We start from the raw sequence: 21,468 nt of genomic DNA, 5'->3' as shown, positions 1-21,468 counted from the left end.
TCACTACTGCCACCTCTGGTGGTTCTACTAACCTGTCTAATAAAAGAACTATCTGTGTCTATCTCCATACCCAAGCCTAGCCGGTGGTCCCTCTCAGGATATCCTCCTGGGGCGCAGTCATCTGCCATCGGCCCAAGGATCCACCTATCTACATTCCTTTACAGCTGAGTGCCCTCTCCAAGCACTCCGCTGGTAACAGATTGCTACTCCTTCCCCATCAGGAGTCTTCAGCAATAGATTCATAACAGATTGCAACTCCGTAGTCTATACCTTAACAGATTGCTAACTCCTCCCTCTACAGGAGTCATCCATAACAAGATTGCTAACTCCTCCCTTCTTGAGGAGTAAAGCCTAACATCTTTATCATTTTTGTAGCTGTCCATTGTACCTTTTCTAGTTCTGCTGTTTTGCTTCTTTAAGAGATGGGGTGAGCAGAACTACACACAAAGGGGCAGATTTCCAAACGTGCGCGCACTACCCGGTGCGCACACATGGACGCCCGATTTTATAACATGTGCGTGCAGGTGCGCGTGCGCTATAAAATTGGGGGTCGGCGCGTGCAGGGGGGTGCACACTTGTGCATCTTGCGCGTGCCAACACCCGCGGCCTTGCTCAGTTCCCTCCCAGTCCGCTACAATTTCGGAGCAGACTGGGAGGGAACTTCCCAACCCCCTACACTAACCTCCCTTCCCCTTACTTACCCGCCCCCTAGCTCTAACCTAGCCCCCCCCCCCCCCCCAATTTTTAATTTACCTCATGTGCCTGCCTCAGGGCAGTCGCAGGTTGCGCGCGCCGGCACCATGCTGGCATGCGATCCCCTAGCAAAGCGGCAAATGGCTGCTGTGCCGGGGGCCTCTAGCCCCACTCCACCCCTCCCCTTTCCCGAGGCCCTGTGACATACGCGCGTCCCGGGGATTAATCGTGTGACCGGACCTTTGAAAATTGGCCCAGCGAGCTTACCCTTTTGAATATCTACCCCAAAGTGCAGTCACACCATAGATCGATACAGAGGCAATATGATATTTTCTGTTTTATTCTCCATTTCTTTTCAGATCATTCCTAACATTCTATTTGCTTTTTTGAATGCTGCCACACACTGAGCTGAGGATTTCAACATATTGTCCACAAGGTCTCCAAAGTCCTTTTCCTGGGTGATTACTCCCAATACAGAACCCAGCAATGTATACCTATAGTTGGGATTATTATTCCCTATGTGATCACATTGCACTTTTCCACATTAAATTTCATCTGCCATTTAGATGCCCAGTCTCCTAGTCTCACAAGGTCCCTCTGCAGTTCCTCACAATCCACTGCTATTTTAATAATTCTGAATAATTTTGTGTCATCTGTAAAGCTGATTACCTCACTTATCATTCCCTTTTCCAGATCATTTATGAATATGATAAATAGCACATGTCCATTACTGATCTCTGAGGTACTCCACTAACAACCTTTCTTCATTTGGAAAACTGATAATTTACTCCTGCCCTTTGGGCTGATGCAATAAGACATGCATTGAAAACAGGTGCTCGTATTGAGCGCCTGATTTCCTAACACACACGCAGCCACATCCCCTGGGCGCCTGATGCAGTATTTAAATGAGGGGGCTGCAGAAAAAAGTATGCGCTAGGGGAGAACTGTGCATCCCTAGTGTTCAAGTGCATCGGCCACCCACAATTGCAACGGGTGCTCAATACGAGCATCCGTTTTTATCCTGCTTCTTCTGGCCAATTTTGTTGAGGTTGCTGAAGACACCCATAGCTAAGCACCCCTTGCTATGAGCATCTAAATTGTGCGTCCAGAATATATATATATTTTTAAATCAAGCCAATATACATTTATTTTTCAACATCGCAAGCAGTAAATGTAACTGTCACAATGATAGTAAGTAGCCAGAACCACAGAGGACCATATTTTTTAATATCTCATGAGCCCTTGACTCATGGACTGACTTTATACCACTTACGGGGTTAGAGTTAAATTTACCGCATTAAAAAGTATGCGTTGGGCGCCTAGCGATTTTCTGCATTGGGGGAGGGGGTATTAGCTAATAGCCTCATCTACATGGAATTTACATGTGATAGGCATTATTGGCTACGCATGTGTTTGGGTGCGCGTTTTGGACACGCTAATCTCCTTATTGCATCGGGTGCTAGCTTCAGTCCCTCAGTCTTTTAACTAGTTACTAATCCACCCTAGGACACTGCCTCCTATCGCATGGCTGTGTAATTTCCTAAAGAGACTCTCATGGGGGATTTTGTCAAATGCCTTCTGAAAATCCAAATACACTATATCAACTGACTTACATTTATCTACATGCCTATTTACGCCTTCAAAACATCTAAAAGATTGGTAAGGCAAAACTTCTCTTTGCTAAAACTTACTAAATCTTCACCATAAAGCCATTTCTATCTATATGGTTAGTGATTTTGTTTTTAGAATGGCTTCTACCATTTGCTCGGCATTGACATCAGGCTCACCAATCTACAGTTTCCTTGATTACCCTGGGGCCCTTTTTAAAAATTGGCATCATATTGGCCACCTTCCTGTTTTCAGATATTATGACTTTTTTCAATTCTTTATTTATATATTTTATAATAATACATACAGAAAAACATTCTCTTTCCTGATTGTAATACATAAAGAAACCAAAGGATCAAAGAATTAATTGGAACATCATCAAAAGAAACTTTTCAAAATTTAAATTATGGAGAATTCACACAGCCTATTTTAACCTAATGCACCTGAACCGATTATGTGGTGGGAGTCTCATCTTTGCAATTATCCAAAAAACCCCTAAGTTAAATATAACTTTTCCCCTTATATTGCAACAAACATTTACATGGGTATCTCACATTTATCTGTATACCTAATGCTCTTGCTTCCTGACACATTCCAACAAATAATTTTCTGCGAATTTGCGTGTCTCTCATGATGTCTGGGTATATCCATACCTTTTTTATTATGACTTTTTAAATGATAGGTTACAGATTACTAAGAACAGGTTAGTTTGGTTTAGTTCTTTTAGAACTCTGGGATGGATGCCATCCAGTCCTAGTGATTTGTTAATCTGATTTATTACATCCTCCATTATCAAAGATAATTATTTTAGTTGTTCAGAATTTCCACTATTAAAGAATGTTTCAGGTGTGGGTATGTTCCCAACATCCTCCGCAGTAAAGAGTGAAACAAAGAATTCATTTAGTGTTTCTGCTATTCCTGTCTTAAACAGAAAGGAAGAACTCATTAAACCAGAAAATAATTCCATTTTTTTTTTGGATAAAGCAGGAGAAAAAGACCTAGGGAGATGAACTGAGAATTTCAGCAGGGAAAGGCCTTCTGCACATGAGCGACATTATCAAAATGCTTTCTTACCTGTAATACCTTCTTTGTTCCCAGTCAGCCAGAAGTCATCAACCACAGCTAGCACCTCAATAACATCCCCAACAAACAAAGGTAACTCTTCTGAGACACTGGGGCAAAAATCAAAGGTTGCTCGTACCACGGAGCCAACTTCCATCACTTGAGACAACTAGAGACACAGAAAAGAGGGAAAGATATATCATAAAGATGGAAGTTACAGTAACTGAATACACAGCATCTTTAAAAGACAGATTTCCTGCACTGACTATCCTGATTCTTGTGTCCAAGAACTGGTGTTACTTTAAGTGAAACATTCCCAGCACTGGCCTTCCTCCAGCTAGTTATATGGGCTTGGACAGAGGCACTGCTAAAACCTTACAGGATGTGAAACTTGAGGAGTCGCCCTTTGGAAAATGTAAGGGCTGACAGTATAGGGGGGTCTCTCTCCAAGAATGTGAGTGCAGGGAGATAGACGAGGTACCCTTCCAAAGATATGAAAGCCAGGCAAGGGGGTTGTGGAGGGGTATACCCTCCAAAAATGCAGGCTCTTCCCTCTTCTCCACTGGCTCTCTGATATACAGTCCTTCTTGATCAGATTCCTTAAAGGTACAAGGAATCATGGGGCAGTGTGAAAAGAGCAGCATTCAAGCTACTTGTAAATAGAATTAGGATAATGCCTCTGGTCTTGAAACCTTGCAATTTCCTCCAGCACAAATCATATTGCTGGACTTTTTCAGTTCTCATTTGCCCAAGCAACACTAATACATAAGGAGGTATATACTTAATTTAAAGAAAGTTTTGGGGCGGATTTTAAAAGCCCTACGCGCGTAAGTCCAGAGGAGTTACGCGCGCCGGTCCTATTTTAAAAAGGCCCAGCGACACGCGTAAAGCCCCGGGACGTGTGCAAGTCCCAGGGCTTGAAAAAAAGGGGCGGGGCCGGGGCAAGAGACCTCCAACACAGCAGCCATTGCTGCTGTGTCAGAGGATCGCATGCTGGAAGGCGCAACTTGCGCCTGCCCGGAAGCAGGCACAAAAGGTAAGACAAGGGTCGGGGGGGGGGGGGGGGGGGCGCGGTTAGAGTAGAGCTGGGGGGGAAAGGTTAGGGGAAGGGGTGGGAAGGTAGCGCGTCTCGGCGCGCGCAAGGTGCACAATTGTGCACTCCCTTGCGTGCGCCGACCCAATTTTATAACTTGCGCGCGCAAGTTATAAAATCGGATGTACATGTGTGTGCGCCAGGTAGTGCACGCACCCTTTTAAAATCTACCTCTTTATGTTTAATAGATTCCCTTTACCAAAAAAAGGTTTTGGTAGAAATGCTAAACACTACAGCTACTAAACATTGCACAGCTGTGTATCCAACAGATGTATTAACTCAGAGTCTAGCTGAATATACACTACTCTTCCATCCAAGTATGTAAAGCAGTGAATACTCTAGTGAGGATGTGAGCCAGAAGGGAGGGAAAGTAAGTGGAGGAGTAGCCTAGTGATTAGAGCAGCGGGCTATGAACCAGGGAGACCAAGGTTCAAATCCTACTCCTTTCGCAAGTCACTTTTCCTCCATTGATACATGTATAAACTTTCACAAAGGTTTTTCTCCCATTCTATGTCTATGGTAATGAATCAGGCCCCTAAATTGTAAGCTGTGTGGGGGTAGGGAAATACATACAGTGCTTGAATATAATCTGCTTTGAAGTGCAGAAAAAGCAGAATATAAAGAAAATAAATAAAAAACAAAGTATTAAGGTCCCAGAGTACCATATAATCATTGTTGCCCTGAGGATTGGAGAGCACTGGTGAGCTCCAAGGGCAGGTGGTTTTCCTGGCTAACAGGGCATTTTGAAAACTGCCCACCTTGTATGCAGGTAAAAGCATGTGTGTTGTTCCGCAATGCACATACTTTTACCTGCATTTCCATGGAGGTTTTTATGGAGCATGGTAAAGCCAGGTGAGGTAACAACATTCATTTAACCCTTTCACTACCTAACTTACCTATAGCCATCTCTGGTAAACCCCAACTATGTTTCATTGTCACTTCAATTTGCTGCAACAGCTAATGCCTTTGACTGTCGTACAGTTGTGTAAATATATTATGTAATATAGTTGCTATCGCAACAAAGTTTTAAGTTTTTTCCTGTATACTTCCTGCCAACACTTTGTCTTGGCCCCTTAGACCAGTGGTCCCCAACCGGCTTCAAGCAAGACCATTTTTCCATGGCCCGGCAGGGCGGGGCAGGGGTGGGGCTTTGGTCATATGGGGGCGGGGTTATGGAGGGGGTTGGATTTTAGTGTACACTTATCATTTAATTATGACATTTATAATGTGAATGTGACTCAACTCACCATAGGTTCTCACATGCATGGCACACTGACCCATGATCATCACGGGGCTAGATGTAAAAGTACAGTTTGTATCCACGGGAACCCCCCTGACCCACAATAATGGATGTAAAGCAGAATTATGACATTCCCCATACAACTCACCCTACAAAAAAGATATTCTGGTTCTGGTGACATCTCAGTAACAGTAACTCAAACTCCTTCTACTTCCAGGCTCAATAGCCCTACTTATGAAAAGACAGCAGTTTACCACCAATGCATGTCCTCTTGAGAAAACACAACAAATAAGACCGATACAAACACTTACATGCTAGCAAAATATTTCATCTCTGTAACAGACACAGAACCGACCTAACATACTCCCAGGATCTGTAGTAATGCACAAACTAATCCACACACAGTTACACCTGTATTATGGAATACACTCAAACAGGAGCAACCCTATCTATGAAAAGGCAACACTACAAATATTAAATCAGGCCCTAAAAACCAATACACCTCTTATTAGGAAAACAGAACTAGCAAGCAGCTATAGATCCCCACAGAGAAATAATTGTAAAACTATACTAATAAGCAGAATAAATGTTTCAAAACAGCTATGAACAGAATAACATCCAACAATTAAAAACTCATAAAAACTATTAAACATTCTCCAAACACCAATAAAATATTTCAAAAAAGCAGACATCACACAATTAAAATGGCAGTCAAGAAAAATAAACTTAAAAAGCCACCTTTACTTACCTCCTCCAGCAGCTCTCCTTCTCCCCTTCCCTGCAGGCCGTGGCACACACCAGAAGCAGCAGTAGAAGCTAAGCTCTATACTCATGGTCCTCTTCCTTAGTGCCCATGTCTCTCACACACACACCATACCAGTCATGCCCCCATGACCAGTTTCTGTCTCTCACACACCAATCATCTCCAGTCTTTGGCACATGCACACTAGTCACCTTCCTGAACAGTTTCTCTCATGCCATACACACACACACAGGCTTCCCACTCCCGTGTTCTACTTACATATATGGGCTTCTCACTCTCATAATCACTTTCTCTGTTTCTCTCTCACACACACACCAGTCTCTCACTCCCATGCTTGTTCTCTCCACATGCACAGGCTTCTCATTCCCATAATCACTTTCTTTCTCTCTCTCACACACACACACACACACATCAGTCTCTCACTCCCATGTTCTCTTTCAGATATACAGGCTTCTCACTCCCATGCTGTCTCACACACACCCAGGTTTCTCACTCCCATGCTCACTCTTCACATGCACAGGTTTCTCATTCCCATAATCACTTTGTTTCTCACACACACACACACACCAGTCACCTGATCTCTCTCATGCATACACACACAGGCTTCCCACTTCCATGTTCTGTCTTACATATACAGGCTTCTCCCTCACATGCTGTGTCTCACACACACCCAGGTTTCTCACTCCCATGCTCACTCTCTTCACATGCACAGGCTTCTCATTCCCATAATCACTTTCTCTCTGTTACACACACATACATACACACACACACACACCAGTCTCTCTCTCATTTCCATGCTCACTCTCCACGTGCACAGGCTTCTCATTCCCTGAATCGCATTCTCTCACATTCACACACACCAGTCTTTTTCTCTCACACACCCCGTCACCTTACCAACCAGTCTCTCTCTCTCATGCATGCACACTCACCCAGGTTTCTCACTCCCATGCTTTCTTTCACCCCCTCCCCCCAACACCAGGCTTCTTACGCCCATGCTTTCCCACATACCCAGACTTCTCACTTCCATGCTTTTTCTCTCTCTCTCACACACACATCAGTCACCTCCCTGACTAATGTCTCACACTCTCACATACACATCAGTCATCTCCCTGAGCAATCACTTTCATTGTCTCTCACATACATACATACACACACACACATCAACTCTCTGACCAGTCAATCACACACAGGCTGGCTGCCTGCTTCTCTCTCTTTCTCTCACTCACTTCCTCTCCCCTCCCCCGGAGCACAAATGGGAGCTGCAGCAGCCCCCGCAGGCCAAGAAAGAAGCATCCCATCAGCCGCGGGAGGCTCATGCTGCTGACTCCTTTCTCGATTACTGGCTGCTTCAATTGCTCGGGGGCCGATGCTGCAGCCGCCGCTGCTACTTTCACGCGGCACTGCTCTTTCTTCTTCCCGCACACTGCGCATCACTTCCTGTTCCGGGTCACGGGGGGGGGGGGGGGGCGCGGGAAGAAGAAAAGGCCCAGCCACGAGTGCCACAGCTTCCTCTAGCCCCGCTGCCGTTCCCACTGGGCTTGAACGCGTTGATAGCCCGGCGGCAACGGCAGCAGGGAAGGAAGAGCAGCAGGAGAGACCGGGAGCACGCGACACACTGTCGGTGCTTGGCGGCGGCGCCGCGGACCGGCAAAAATCCCCAACGGCCCGGTCCCGGTCCGCGGACCGGTGGTTGGGGACCCCTGCCTTAGACCATTCCGCTCTCACCCAGTTCCTTATGATTCCCTGTTAATTGTAACTTTTTACTCTTCCTTTCTCTCTTTTAGTTTTTGACATCCCAGTTGTATGTGAACCGATGTGATATTCATTTGAATGTTGGTATATAAAAGTTATTTATAAATAAATAAATAAATAAATAAATAAATAGTTTTGCATTTTCAAAACTAAGAGCATTGTTTTGGCCAGAAAAAGTATCCGCAAGGAAAAAAACAGGTATAAATGTCCACGGGAACATTTTCCTTCAGCAATTTTCAAAGCAAAAGTACATGCAAACTTTTCCTTTGAAAACTGTTACAAAATCCAGAGTTTTGAAAATTGCCGCTACAATTATTACTGAGTACCAGGGGACCCCCAAGAAGCTGAAATCATTGGTGACTGCAAGGGGGACCTTGAGAATCAGAGGTCACTGGTGAGCACCAGTTATTTGGGAATTCACTAAAATATCACAAAGAGCATTGCTTTTTGCTGGCCTTATCAGCCCTGCTGGAGTAATGCAGCTACACTTGTTGCTTCACCTCCCACTTCATAAACTCCCAAAATATACCCTGTAACAAACCTACTCTGCTCCCATCCCTATCACTTCCAAAATTTCCCATGTATGTGAACAGAAACAAGTGACAGCTTTTACTGGAAATCTCTAAATGAACAGACTATTCAAAACAACATTGAAAAAAGAATCCCAGGAGCTGAAATTTCGGGAGACAGGAAGGTCAGATCTCAGGTCTTCAGTCAAAGAGGAAACAGAAAAAAAGTTTGTCCATTTATTTTCTTTGTTTCACTGACCTCTTGGCATCAGGCTGGCTATGTAGCCGAGTAGGTAAAGCACAATACTGTGAAATCTAAAAAGCCAGCCAAAGTGCAAGATCTGACTCCAGTTACTATTCTTTACCCACTGCACAACCTTTAGTACATCATTTAACCTCTATGAGCTTAAGTGATCTCTCCTTAAATTTATTTTACCCAATCTATACACTGACGGCCGGATTTTAAAACCCCAGCGTGCGTAAATCCCGGGGTTTTTGCGCCCCAGGCCAATTTTCAAACGGGCCCGGCACCACGCGTAAACCCCGGACGCGAGTAAGTGCCGAGGCCTCAAAAGGGGGCAGAGTGGGGCGGGCTGGCCCAAGACAGCGCAATTCCTCGCTGTCCCAGCTGCTGGAGCGTGCAAGTTACTTGCGAAACAAAAGTTAAAAAAAATTAAAAAATGGGTTTTAGAGAGTGGGGAGGGGAGGGGAGGGAAAGGGGAAGAGAGGTTAGGGTAGGCGGTAGGAAAGTTCCCTCCCAGTCTGCTCCTAAATTTGGGCAGACTGGGAGGGAACTGGGGAAGGCCCCGATCTCGTCACCGTGCAATTTTGCTATATTTGACCCCCCCCCCCCCTTGTGCATGCCACCACGATAAGATTATGAGCATCATGGCTCGCTTTACTTCTCCTGCTATGCTGGTATCATTATCACCCACAAGCACCATGAGCTCTTCTCCCACACTCTCAAATTTTGAAACCTCAACGGCATCAGAAATTGAAGCAATTCTAAAAAAAATCAAACCTGCCTTGCACCCCATTGATATCATGCCAACTAAAACACTCCTTGCCATTCCTACCAGGATCGCCCCCCCTATTTCTAATATTATCAACAAATCCATAACGGATGGTGTTTTTCCTACTCAACTCAAACATGCTATAATAAAGCCCACACTCAAGAAATCTGACCTAGATCCCTCTGAACCGGCCAACTTTCGGCCAGTCTCGAACCTCCCGTTATTGTCCAAAATTTTAGAGAAAGTCATTAACAAACAACTCACAGACTTTCTAGACGAAAATCGATTACTCTTCCCTTCACAATATGGTTTCCGTAAGAACCATAGCACTGAAACTCTGCTTCTGTCCCTCTCAGACTCTATACTAAAAACCCTTGATACTGGTCACTCTTATTTACTGGCCCTACTTGATATTTCTTCTGCGTTTGACACTGTCAACCATAATACCCTTCTTTCTATCCTCTCACAAATTGGCATCACTGGCACTGCATTATGCTGGATCCAATCATTCCTGAAAGACAGGACATACAGTGTCAAATTGGGTCACCAAATGTCGAAACCCAGAAATCTATCACAAGGTGTCCCACAAGGGTCCTCTCTATCATCAACTCTATTCAACGTTTACCTATCTCCTCTTTGTCGACTTCTAGTGAAACTGGATCTCTGTCATTTCATATACGCCGATGACGTACAGATCCTCATCCCCATCAATGATTCACTTGCTAATGCCATGAAAACTTGGGATTCGGCCCTTGCGGAAATAAAAAAGCTACTCACAGAAAACTTTCTTGCAATAAATACTAACAAGACAGAACTCCTCATCATCACGCCACACAAGAACATCGCCGCTAACATCACCCCTATCTCTACATCAGACTACCCCCATTTGCAGCAAGTCCGCAGCCTCGGCTTGATGATTGACAATCACTTTTCCTTGAAGAATTTCATATCGGCCACAATCAAGAATGGTTTCTTCAAGCTACATACGCTAAAAAGAATTAAACCACTATTACATTCACAGGACTTCCGGACTGTGTTACAAGCCACAATACTACCGAAACTAGACTACTGTAACGCCTTACTATTAGGTCTCCCGAAAAACACAATTCAACCATTACAGATGCTGCAAAACTCTGCTGCTCGCTTACTCACCAATACTCGCCGACACGAACACATCACTCCAGCTCTCATGTTCCTGCACTGGCTTCCTGTTGCTTACAGGATTACATTTAAAGTACTCTCCCTCATCCATAAATCAATACATAACCAAGAGATGCAATGGTTCTCCGATCAGTTTATATTCCGTACATCTAATCGACCAATAAGAAATATCCACCAAGCTAAACTGGCCTCTCCTCTTCTTAAACACATCAAGCACGTGTCCACAAGAGACCGTACATTCTCCATAGCTGGAATCAATACCTGGAACAAAATGCCTTTGGACTTGCGTCTCAAATCCTGCCATAAAACGTTCAAACAAAACCTCAAAACCTGGTTGTTCGAACAAGCTTTCACACAATAATCCTCGATTAATCTGAAATGCCGACTTATTGTTTACTTTTCACTAACTCCCTGTTCCTATTCTCTCCCCTATGTTTGTTTTAATCTGCGAATATATCTGTTCTCCCTTTACGCCTTCTCCCCTATGTGCAACATTTATGACTTGACATTAACTCGACATTGGAATAGGCCTTTAACAGGTTAATTACATATTTGCTCTCCTGCTTCGTTATTGAATTAGAATATTCATTTGTTCTTTATAGTTAAGGAGTTATATTATGTTCTACCGAAAACAGTTATTTATGTAAAGTCTGTTGCTTTCATTTGTTCACATTCTGTAAATCCTGTTATATGTGAAGCCTTTTGCTAATTTATTGTTTACTGTAAACCGAGGTGATGTATATCTATACGTGCCGCGGTATATAAAAATCACTAAATAAATAAATAACATATGCGTGCCAGCGTGCGCATGTTATAAAATCGTGTGTCCATGTGCGCGTGCCTGGTAGCGCGTGGGCATGGACTCACACGCGTATTTTTTAAAAATCTAGCCCTGAGGGTTCTTGCTTCTATAATTGCAGGCCTGTTTCCACCTTAAAAGTAGCTGCACTTTCAGTCTTCCTGTGCAGTTTGTATGAAAGGCACTAAAGAATGTCCTATTCTTTTCTCTCCCCTGCACTGTAAGCTGTATACGGCCCAAGGATGTAAAGCAAGCTCTCTACAGGATTGTGGCGCTGCTTAGTTTCCCTTGGATGGAAATATTTCACAAAAAAAATATATATGTCCAATGCAGGAAGTGAATTCAATGTTAGGAAGGAAATGAGGGAGAAGCCAGAGAAATAATTTTCCCTGCTAAAACTGATGTCTTGATTCAAGGATAAACTTGGCAGGTACTAAAAATGTATATTTAGTTCACAAATCAAACAAATAAAATGATTTGCCTTTTTTCTGACTTTTATTTTATTTCTGTGGAGAATTAAGTATTTCAAGGCTTGGCATGCTCTTTTACTTAGCTACTTCTCTGTTATAAAAGGATTTCCTTACAGAAATCTATGCAGTTAACACTCTTTCAAGCAATGGAATCTAGAGAAGTGCAGAAAAATTCAAGGTTTGATCTGAACCAGACAAATTTCAGCCTGGTGCAAGTTTGACAGAATGTTGGGAGATAAACACACCCTATTATCATTTAATAGCTGTCATCCATGATTTTTACGTGATGACACCCTGTTCTGCCAATTTTTCTGCTTAAGGTGGCTTTGCTCCTCTCGTTCTGAGTTTTTGACACAGGCTCAATAGATGTTTTAGAATTTTCAACAATGAGGTTTTCCGCTCCATGTTATCAAAAAGGACTCTTAAACATGCCCTTTATATTAACAGCAATCTTATTTTGTAGCAATCATTCCTCTGGCCAGAATGCCATTACCTGTGTTCTTCCATGCTATCCATTTTATAAGGAAGTTTGTACTATCATCTGTTGTTACTGGCCATGTCTCAGGCCTTACTCGGTGCTCCAGCAAGACTCACGTTTTGTATTTCACCACAGGCACAACTTACGTGATACCCCGGTTCTATGAGAATACTATGCTCCTGCATTATCTTCACCTACAATATTTGGGCATAATCCTTGCAGCCACTGCCAAGCTTGTGCCCTTTCTTTATTTCTTGTGTTACACATCCAAAATCTCATTTTCTTTTCCTTTACATTTTACATCAGACTGCTCTTCAAAGGCGGTTGTTTATATAATTCTTTGCCCTTGCCCTCTGCTCTACATGGGCAAGACTTCATGGGTGGTAAAAACTCGCTTTTTTTGAGCATTCTTTATATCTACATTTGCAACGTGAAAATGCCCCATTAACTGAGCAATGGACAACGGCGCAACATGTCAACACTGACTTACGTTTTTTATTACTGAATGTTGAACTCAATCTTCTTGGGGGGGGGGGGGGGGGGGGTGGAGATTTTTCACAATTTCTTCTCCAACATGAGCAAAGATGGACACAAACTCAATACAACTAAATATAACTAGCTGTTGACTGTTCTGTATTTTAGTTTTATGACAGTGCTTTTCTCATCATATTACTTTTTCCCCCTCCCCTCATGGCTTATGCTGATTAATCTATATTTGTCATGCTGATGTTTTGTACTATTTGCAATTTAATTGACAAGACCCAATCATGTGACCTATTCAGTGCAGTTTGACAAGTCACATAACCCACTTCTATAGGCATTATTTTTTTATACAATTTCTATACATCGTGTTAGCCGTGTGACTGAGCTTTCAATATGTGTTTCTCACATTTGTATAATATTTTTGTTCTGCAATCCTTGTAGTTTGATTGACATGCCTTGATCATGTGACCTATCTGGCACAGTTTGAGAGATTATTTAAATGCCTGTGCAGGAGTCATATCTATACATGCGGCTAATTTGCTTAAGAAGTTAACTAAGGGGGGTCATTTATCAAAATGCGGTAAGGCGTTTTCGCATGCGTTAAGGGCTTATCACATGCGAAAAGCCCCGCTAACGCATGCGATAGCACCATATCGTATAGTGCGATGCAAATCTGAAAAAGAGGAGGAGTTAGGGGCGGGAGTGGGCTGGATTTGCCAGTCTGCGAAGTGCTATCACACAGACTTAACGCTGATTTTAACTACACCTTTTTCAGTAGTGTTAAGCCGTGCAATAGCTTGCATTACGGGGCGGTAAGGTGTTAGCGCATTTCACGATGTCTCCTGAAAGGCCTGTTTTAGTAGGTTTATAGCTCCCGGAGCACCAGCTGAGCCATCTGTGTGGGGGGGGAGAGAGAGAGGAGAGAGAGGGGGGGGGGGGAAGAGAGAGAGAGAGAGAGAGAGAGAGAGAGAGACTAGCTATAATGTCCTCTCCCTAGATAGGTATTTGTTTCCCTATGGGAGGCCCTCCTAGTAACTCGAGGTGAGGTTTAGGTATTAGTGTAGGGGGTTAGGGGCCACTTTGACATTCAACATGAGATGTATGAACAGAACAGTGGTCTCTTGTGAAGATTTGATGACCTAAGGAAAGAGGAAACTCACCGAAAGATAAGATTTGGGCAATGTTCTCTCCACCTAGCTTGTTGTTACCCAGGTAGAGAGTCCATCAAGCTAGGTGGAGAGAACCTTGCACAAATATCATCTTGGAGTGAGTTTCCTCACTCCGAAGGTCATCAAATCTTCACAAGAGACCACTGTTCTGTTCGTACGACTCACGTTGAATGTCAAAGTGGCTCCTAATCCCCTACACTAATACCTAAACCCTCGAGTTACTAGGTGGCCCACCCATAGGGATACAAATACCTATCTAAGGAGAGGACATTATAGCTAGTCTGTCTCTCTCTCTCGCTCGTTCTCTCTCTCTCTGCTTGGGACCATTAGCAATGGTCCCCCAGTGGTTGAATGCAGGAAATACAACAGGTATGGCACTTATCGCAAAGTCTGAAAATGTTATCTCAATGTGTGCTAACTTAGCTCTTTGCATAGATAATTAGCACAAATTGCGATAAAATGTATATTAGCATAAAACACACCCCTTTTGCTATTGCATGCGATACTTATCGCATTTTGATAAGTCCAGGCCTAAGTTGGGTATTTTTGAATTGTTGCTTTTCCCTTATTTTAGGTACATCATTTGTTAAAGTTTTTCTGAGATCTTTCTTCCTAAGTTCCTTCATTTTTAGCTTTGACTATATAACTTTAATTGCTGTATTTAATTTGGATGCCATGTTACTTATGAACTTGTCTAATCAGATTTATATTACATTTCAGCCATAGGTCCCTCCTGATGTAGAATATATCAAAACATGGTCCGTATTGGAGGACTATTAGCACTTGTATTCTATATAGCAATAAAGCCCTTTGGTCTCTTCAAAAGAAAAGTTTTCCCATGTTTGAGGTTTTTGATGAGTGAAAATCTGCTTCACACCTTTGTTCTGATTTTATGTTTATTTTGATGGTGTGTGCTTGTCTATCTTTCTGGTTATCCATATACACCACCCAACTATGAATTGTTTTAACTTTTATTTTTTTTATTGATCTATAAAACAAATATATGATTATACCTTCACAGGTAAAGTACAATGTATATAATATACAAATTCTTGTGTTACTTCAGGAACACAAACTCTCCACTACCAGGCACTTTGAAAATAACACAAAACCCTTCAAAAGACATATTCCAAACCTTCGCATAGCAAAGCTTACCATACAAAGTAGCATTGTCTTCCAGGGCTCAAACAGCAACAACCCAACCTATGAAAAGACAGCACTACAATTATTACACTAGGCCTTAGCCATAAATATGCCTCCAATTAGAAAAATAGAACAAGCAAGATTCCTACAGATTCCTAAACAGAAACATAACAGTAGAATACCACACCTCAATCACATACAGAAAACACAGACAGACCATCAACAAATACAGACCTAAGGGCCGACAAATTAGATATAAAAATATGAAGGAAAAAATCTGAACTAGAAATCCCAAGAAGTCTGACTCTATATGAACTGCAACACTGGAGGAAGATAAACAGAAATGCATTTCCTATTGTACTGTGCAAAATACAAAGATATCAGATATATACTTTCCCAATGCTGACATATTCTAGTCATTAAACTTAAAATAAAATGTTTTATAACTTTGCTGACTGGGCATTTTATTTTTTTCAAATTTCAATGGCTCTGGTTTTTTCTACCTTCAGTGTCAACCTCTTCTCCATTTTCACCAAACTCCTTTTCCAAAGTCTCCTTTTCATGTTCTGTTTCTTTTCCATTTGCTTCTCATCCTCCCCTACATCTGTTTTTGACATTGATCTTTTTCTTTTATCTCATTTCTCTGCCTCTCCATTCACAGTTATTTTTCATCCCTTCTTTATTCTCTCTACTTCTCCTTGACATTATTTACTTCTCCAATTCTATTGTCCATTGCCATCTCTCAGCCCTCCACTTATCTGACTCCTTTGTCCTTACTACATTGCTACCTCCTTTCTGGCTCTCTCATATCCAATCCCAAAGCGGACTCTCTCTCCAACCATCCACTCTCACTTGTCTCATCTGTCACCTTCAAGCTCTCCTATACCCCTCTCTTTACCTCTCCCTCCTTGCTGTTTCTCAACCTTTCTTCATTGTTCACCTTCCATACCTCATCCTTCCCATCCTTGGACCATCTTTCCTTCTCTTATATCTATTGATCCTTACAGTCCACAATCTCCCTAATTTAATCCCTTGTCTACATACCAGCTCTCTGTTTCCCACTTTCACTATCCCTCTTTCCAGTTCATTTTCCCCTCTCTTTCTAACTCCCTCTCCAGTCTTCCCATTCTACCTCTATTCTCACTTCTTCCCCAGCTTCTGTTTCTCCCTCTGATTTTTACTCAATTCCCGCTCCATTTCAACCCTCTGTTCTCATCACTTCCCCAGCCCTGATCACTTTCTTCTGCCTTGCATGCCTTCTCCTGCTCACAATCCTTCTCAATGACTCACCCTCTCCACTGGCTCTTGTCTCATTCTTCTGTCTCTTACCTTTACCCAGCTTTTCAATCGTCCTCTTTCACCCATTTCCTTTCCCTTTCATCCCTTCCCTATCCACAGTTTCTCACTCAACCACAGACTTCCAATTTCTTCACACCATCTCTTTTTCATTCCTCACTGTTAAATCTCCATTTCTCACTCTAATGCTAACATCCCCTACCTGCAATAGCAGTGGCTATTTCCTAAGTCAACTTGATTAATAGCAGGTAATGGACTTCTCCTCCAAGAACTTATGCAAACCGTTTTTAAACCCAGCCAGACTAACTGCACTAACCACATCCTCTGGCAACAAATTCCACAGCTTATTTGTGTGTTGAATGAAAAAGAATTTTCTCCAATTAGTTTTAAATGTGCTATTTGCTAACTTCATGAAGTGCCCTTTAGTCATTCTATTATTTGAAAGAGTAAATAATCGATTTATATTTACCCATTCTAGACCTCTCATGATTTCAAAGACCTCTACCATATTTCCCCTCAGCCATCTCTTCTCCAAGCTGAACAGCTCTAAACTCTTTAGCCTTTCTTCATAGGGGAGCTATTCCATTCCCTTTATCATTTTGGTCGCTGTACTCTGTACCATCTCCAGTGCAACTACATCTTTTTTGAGATGCGGCGACCAGACTTGTGCACAGTACTCAAGGTGCAGTCTCACCATGGGGCGACACAGAGGCATTGACATTTTCCATTTTATTCACCATTCCCTTCCTAATAATTCCAAACATTGTTAACTTCTTTGACTGACACAGCACACTGAGCTGACGATTTCAATGTATTATCCAATATGATGCCTAGATCTTTTTCCTGGGTGATAGCTCCTAATATGGAACCTAACATTGTGTAACTACAGCATGGGTTATTTTTCCCTATATACAACACCTTGCACTTGTCCACATTAAATTTCATCTGCCATTTGGATGCCCAATCTTCCAGTCTCTCAAGGTCCTCCTGCAATTTATCACAATCCACTTGTGATTTAACTACTCTGAATAATTTTGAATCATCTGCAGATATGATTACCGCACTCATTTTATTCATTTCCAGATCATTTATAAATATACTGAAAAGCACAGGTCCAAGTACAGATCCCTCAGGCACTCCACTGTTTACCCTTTTCCACTGAGAAAATTCACCATTTAATTCTACTCTCTGTTTCCTGTCTTTTAACCAGTTTGCAGTCCACGAAAGGACATTGCCTCCTAACCATCACTATTTAGTTTTCTTAGAAGCCTCTCAAGAGGGTCTTTGTCAAATGCCTTCTGAAAATCCAAATACATTACAACTACTGGTTCACCTTTATTCATATGTTTATTAACTAACCCCCTTCAAAAAAATGAAGCAGATTTATTTATTTTTAATTTTTATATACCGGTGTTCCTGTATGACATACAAATCACATCAGTTTACACTGAAACAGAGAATAAGAATTCGCCCAGAGGCGGTACATGGCACATAGGGTAAAAAACTTGGACCGGGGAAACTATTCTAGTATAAAATTATGAATTATAACAAAACAGATATCAGTATAAAGAAATCAGATATCAGATTTGTGAGGCAAGACTTCCCTTGGGTAAATCCATGCTAACTCTGTTCCATTAAACCATGTCTTTCTATATGCTCTCTGATTTTGATCTTTAGAATAGTTTCCACTATTTTTCCCAGCACTGAAGTTAGACTCACAGGTCTATAGTTTCCCAGATCACAACTGGAGTCCTTTTTAAAAAATTTGGGTTACATTGGCCACCCTCCAGTCTTCAGGTACAATGGATAGTTTTAATAATAGGTTACAAATTTTAACTAATAGATCTGAAATTTCATTTTTGAGTTCCTTCAGAACCCTGGTGTGCATGCCATCCAGTCCAGGTGATTTTCTACTCTTTAGTTTTTCAATCTGGCCTACTACAGCTTCCAGATTCACAGTGATTTGGTTCAGTTCATCTGACTCATCACCCCTGAAAGCCACCTCTGGAACCGGTATCTCCCCAACATCCTCATTAGTAAAGACAGAAGCAAAGAATTAATTTAGTCTTTCTGCAATGGCCTTATCTTCCCTAAGAGCCCCTTTAACTCCTCTGTCATCTAACGGTCCAACCAACTCCCTCACAGACTTCTTGCTTAGGATTTATTTTTAAAAGTTTTTATTATGAGTTTTGGCTTCTATGGCCAACTTCATTTCAAATTCTCTCTTAGCCTGACTTAGCAATATTTTACATTTAACTTGATAATGCTTATTCCTATTTTCTTCAGATGGATCCTACTTCCAATTTTTGAAGGATGTTTTTTTGCTGAAATATCCCCTTTCATCTCACCTTTTAACCATGTCTGTAAACATTTTGGGGTAGATTTTTAAAAACAGCACGATCGCGTACTTTTGTTTGCGCAGCAGGCGCAAACAAAAGTACGCTGGATTTTATAAGATACGTGCATAGCCGCACGTATCCTCTAAAATCCTGGATCGGCACGCGCAAGGCTGCCGATTTTGGGCAGCCGGTGCGCGCCGAGCCGCGCAGCCTGCCTCCGTTCCTTCCGAGGCCGCTCCGAAAATGGAGCGGCCTCGGAGGGAACTTCCTTTCGCCCTCCCCTCACATTCCCCTTCCTAACCCCCCCCCCCCCCCCCCCGGCCCTATCTAAACCCCACCCTTACCTTTGTTCCTAGACTTACGCCACACCCCTGGTCCCGCCCCCGAAACGCAGCATCATCCGGTCCCGCCCCCCGACACGCCCCCTTCGACAAACCCCGGGACCTACGCGCGTCCCGGGGCTCTGCGCGCGCCGGCGCACAAGGCCCTGCTCACGTAAATCCGCCCGGATTTACGCGAGCAGGGCTTTTAAAATCCGCCCGTCTGCCTTCCTTCCATCTTTCTTAATGCGTGGAATACATCTGGACCTCGCTTCCAAGATTGCATTTTTAAACAATGTCCACCCCTGTTGTACACATTTAACCTCTGCAGCTGCACCTTTCAATTTTTTTTTATGTTTTCCTCATTTTATCAGTTTCCCTTTAGAAAATTTAGTGTTAGAGCTGTAGATTTACATATTGTCCCCCTTCCAGCTATCAGTTCAAATTTGATCATGTAATGATCACTATTGCCAAGTAGCCCCACCACCATTACCTGCCTGTTACGACTATGGCTGCTATGCAGCGGCCTCACCACCAGAGGTCCCCCATGAGCATGCTCTCCTGGCTGGCCCAGTCCGCCCTCCTTGTGTTCTCTATGTTCCAGATTTCCTTTATAACTCTGCCTAGCATCTCCCTCGGTGCTTCGGCATCGAGCTCTTTTGGGCTCCCTGCTCTAGCCTCTCCTCTGCCTTGCTCTGCTGCCTACGGGCTTCTGCCTTGCTCTGCTGCCTTCGGGCCTCTGTCCAGCTCTGTGGCCTTCGGGCTCCTGCCTTGCTGCCTTCGGGCATTTGTGTTTTATGTTCAGTGTTAGTATTGTTTGGGTTAGTCTGTCTAGTCTTGTCAGTCTTGTTTCTCCAGGTTCCACTAGTCCTGTCACTCATACCTGCAGTCAGTATCACCCTTACCTGCATGCTATCCTGTGGCCATCCTTACTAGCACCCAGTTCCGGTATTCGGATCACCTTTACCTGCATTCACTTCCTGTGAATACCTCCATGCTGTTCCTGTGTACCAAGCTCACCCTTACCTCCACGCACCTTGTATTAGATTCCTCCAGCCTGTATCGGACACTCTCCAGTTAGCTCCCACCACCACAGGAATCCTCTGCATAACCCTCAGTTTCACTAGTTCCAGACGATATCCACACATTCCTGCCTGCACCAGCCAGTATCAGAGACTCTATTACAACTCCTGTTTCTCTCCTCCCTGAGTCACTCCTTCCAGGTGGTGTTCATTACACCTAACCAGTGCCCATTCGCAACATTACCTCTCTCACCAAATCCTATGTTCCACTAAGAATTAAACCTAAAATAGCTCCCTCTCTCGTTGGTTCCTGAACCAATTGCTCCATGAAGCAGTTGTTTATTCCATCCAGGAATATTATGTCAGCATATCCTGATGTTACATTTACCCAGTCAATATTGAGGTAATTGAAATCTCCCATTATCACTGCACTGCCAAGTCGGTTAGCTTCCCTGATTTCTCTCTCTTTTCATTATCTCTCTCACCATTTTGGCCAGGTGGACGGTACTATACTCCTATCACGATACTCTTACCCAAACACCATGGGATTTCTACCCATATATATTCTAATGAACATTTTATCTCTTGTATGATCTTTATCCTGTTGGACTCTATACTCTCCCAGACATAAAGTGCCAAGTACCAAGTTGATAATTCCATTTCCCAGTCTCATACCCTCCAGCTCAGTGGTTCTCAACCGGTGTGTCGTGACACACCAGTGTGTCGCCAAGAACACGCAGGTGTGTCGCCACACTTCCCGGTCTCCCACTGACCCAGCTGCTCCCTGGTCCTCCTCCGCCCGGGCTTAAAATGCTATCAGCCCGGGCGGAACGTGGCAGAACAGCTGGAGCCAGCGGCACCAGCATGATCTCTTCTTCCCGCCCCCCCCCCCCCTTGCGGCCTAGAAGAGGAAGTGGTGAGCAGCGCGCGTGTGTGCACGGGAAGAAGAGACCATGCTAGTGTGGTCAGTGTCGGCCCGAAGAACAGAAGAGAGGCGCAGCCTGAGGAAAGAGCAGCGCGGCTCAGAGAAAAATGAAGAACGTCAACCCCCGTGG

The 21,468-nt window shown here is 43.3% G+C and overlaps 1 protein-coding gene across 12 annotated transcripts in view; it reads right to left on the bottom strand.

Moving 5' to 3' along the window:
* DNMBP (dynamin binding protein) overlaps window positions 1-21,468 on the bottom strand; it is a 244,578-nt gene that overhangs the window by 138,263 nt on the left and 84,847 nt on the right. For all 12 annotated transcript variants that reach the window (XM_029610066.1, XM_029610063.1, XM_029610067.1 and 9 more), the window contains one exon: window positions 3,376-3,532. In XM_029610066.1, the coding sequence (XP_029465926.1) occupies window positions 3,376-3,520 (145 nt within the window). In that variant the 5' untranslated portion in view covers window positions 3,521-3,532. Of the gene's footprint in view, window positions 1-3,375; window positions 3,533-21,468 lie in introns of those variants that run through there.

Source organism: Rhinatrema bivittatum, chromosome 7 (genome assembly GCF_901001135.1).
Source record: "Rhinatrema bivittatum chromosome 7, aRhiBiv1.1, whole genome shotgun sequence".
NCBI lineage: Eukaryota > Metazoa > Chordata > Amphibia > Gymnophiona > Rhinatrematidae > Rhinatrema > Rhinatrema bivittatum.
The sequence above is the reverse complement of the archived record's forward strand: the minus strand, read 5'-3'. Positions and strand labels throughout refer to the sequence as shown.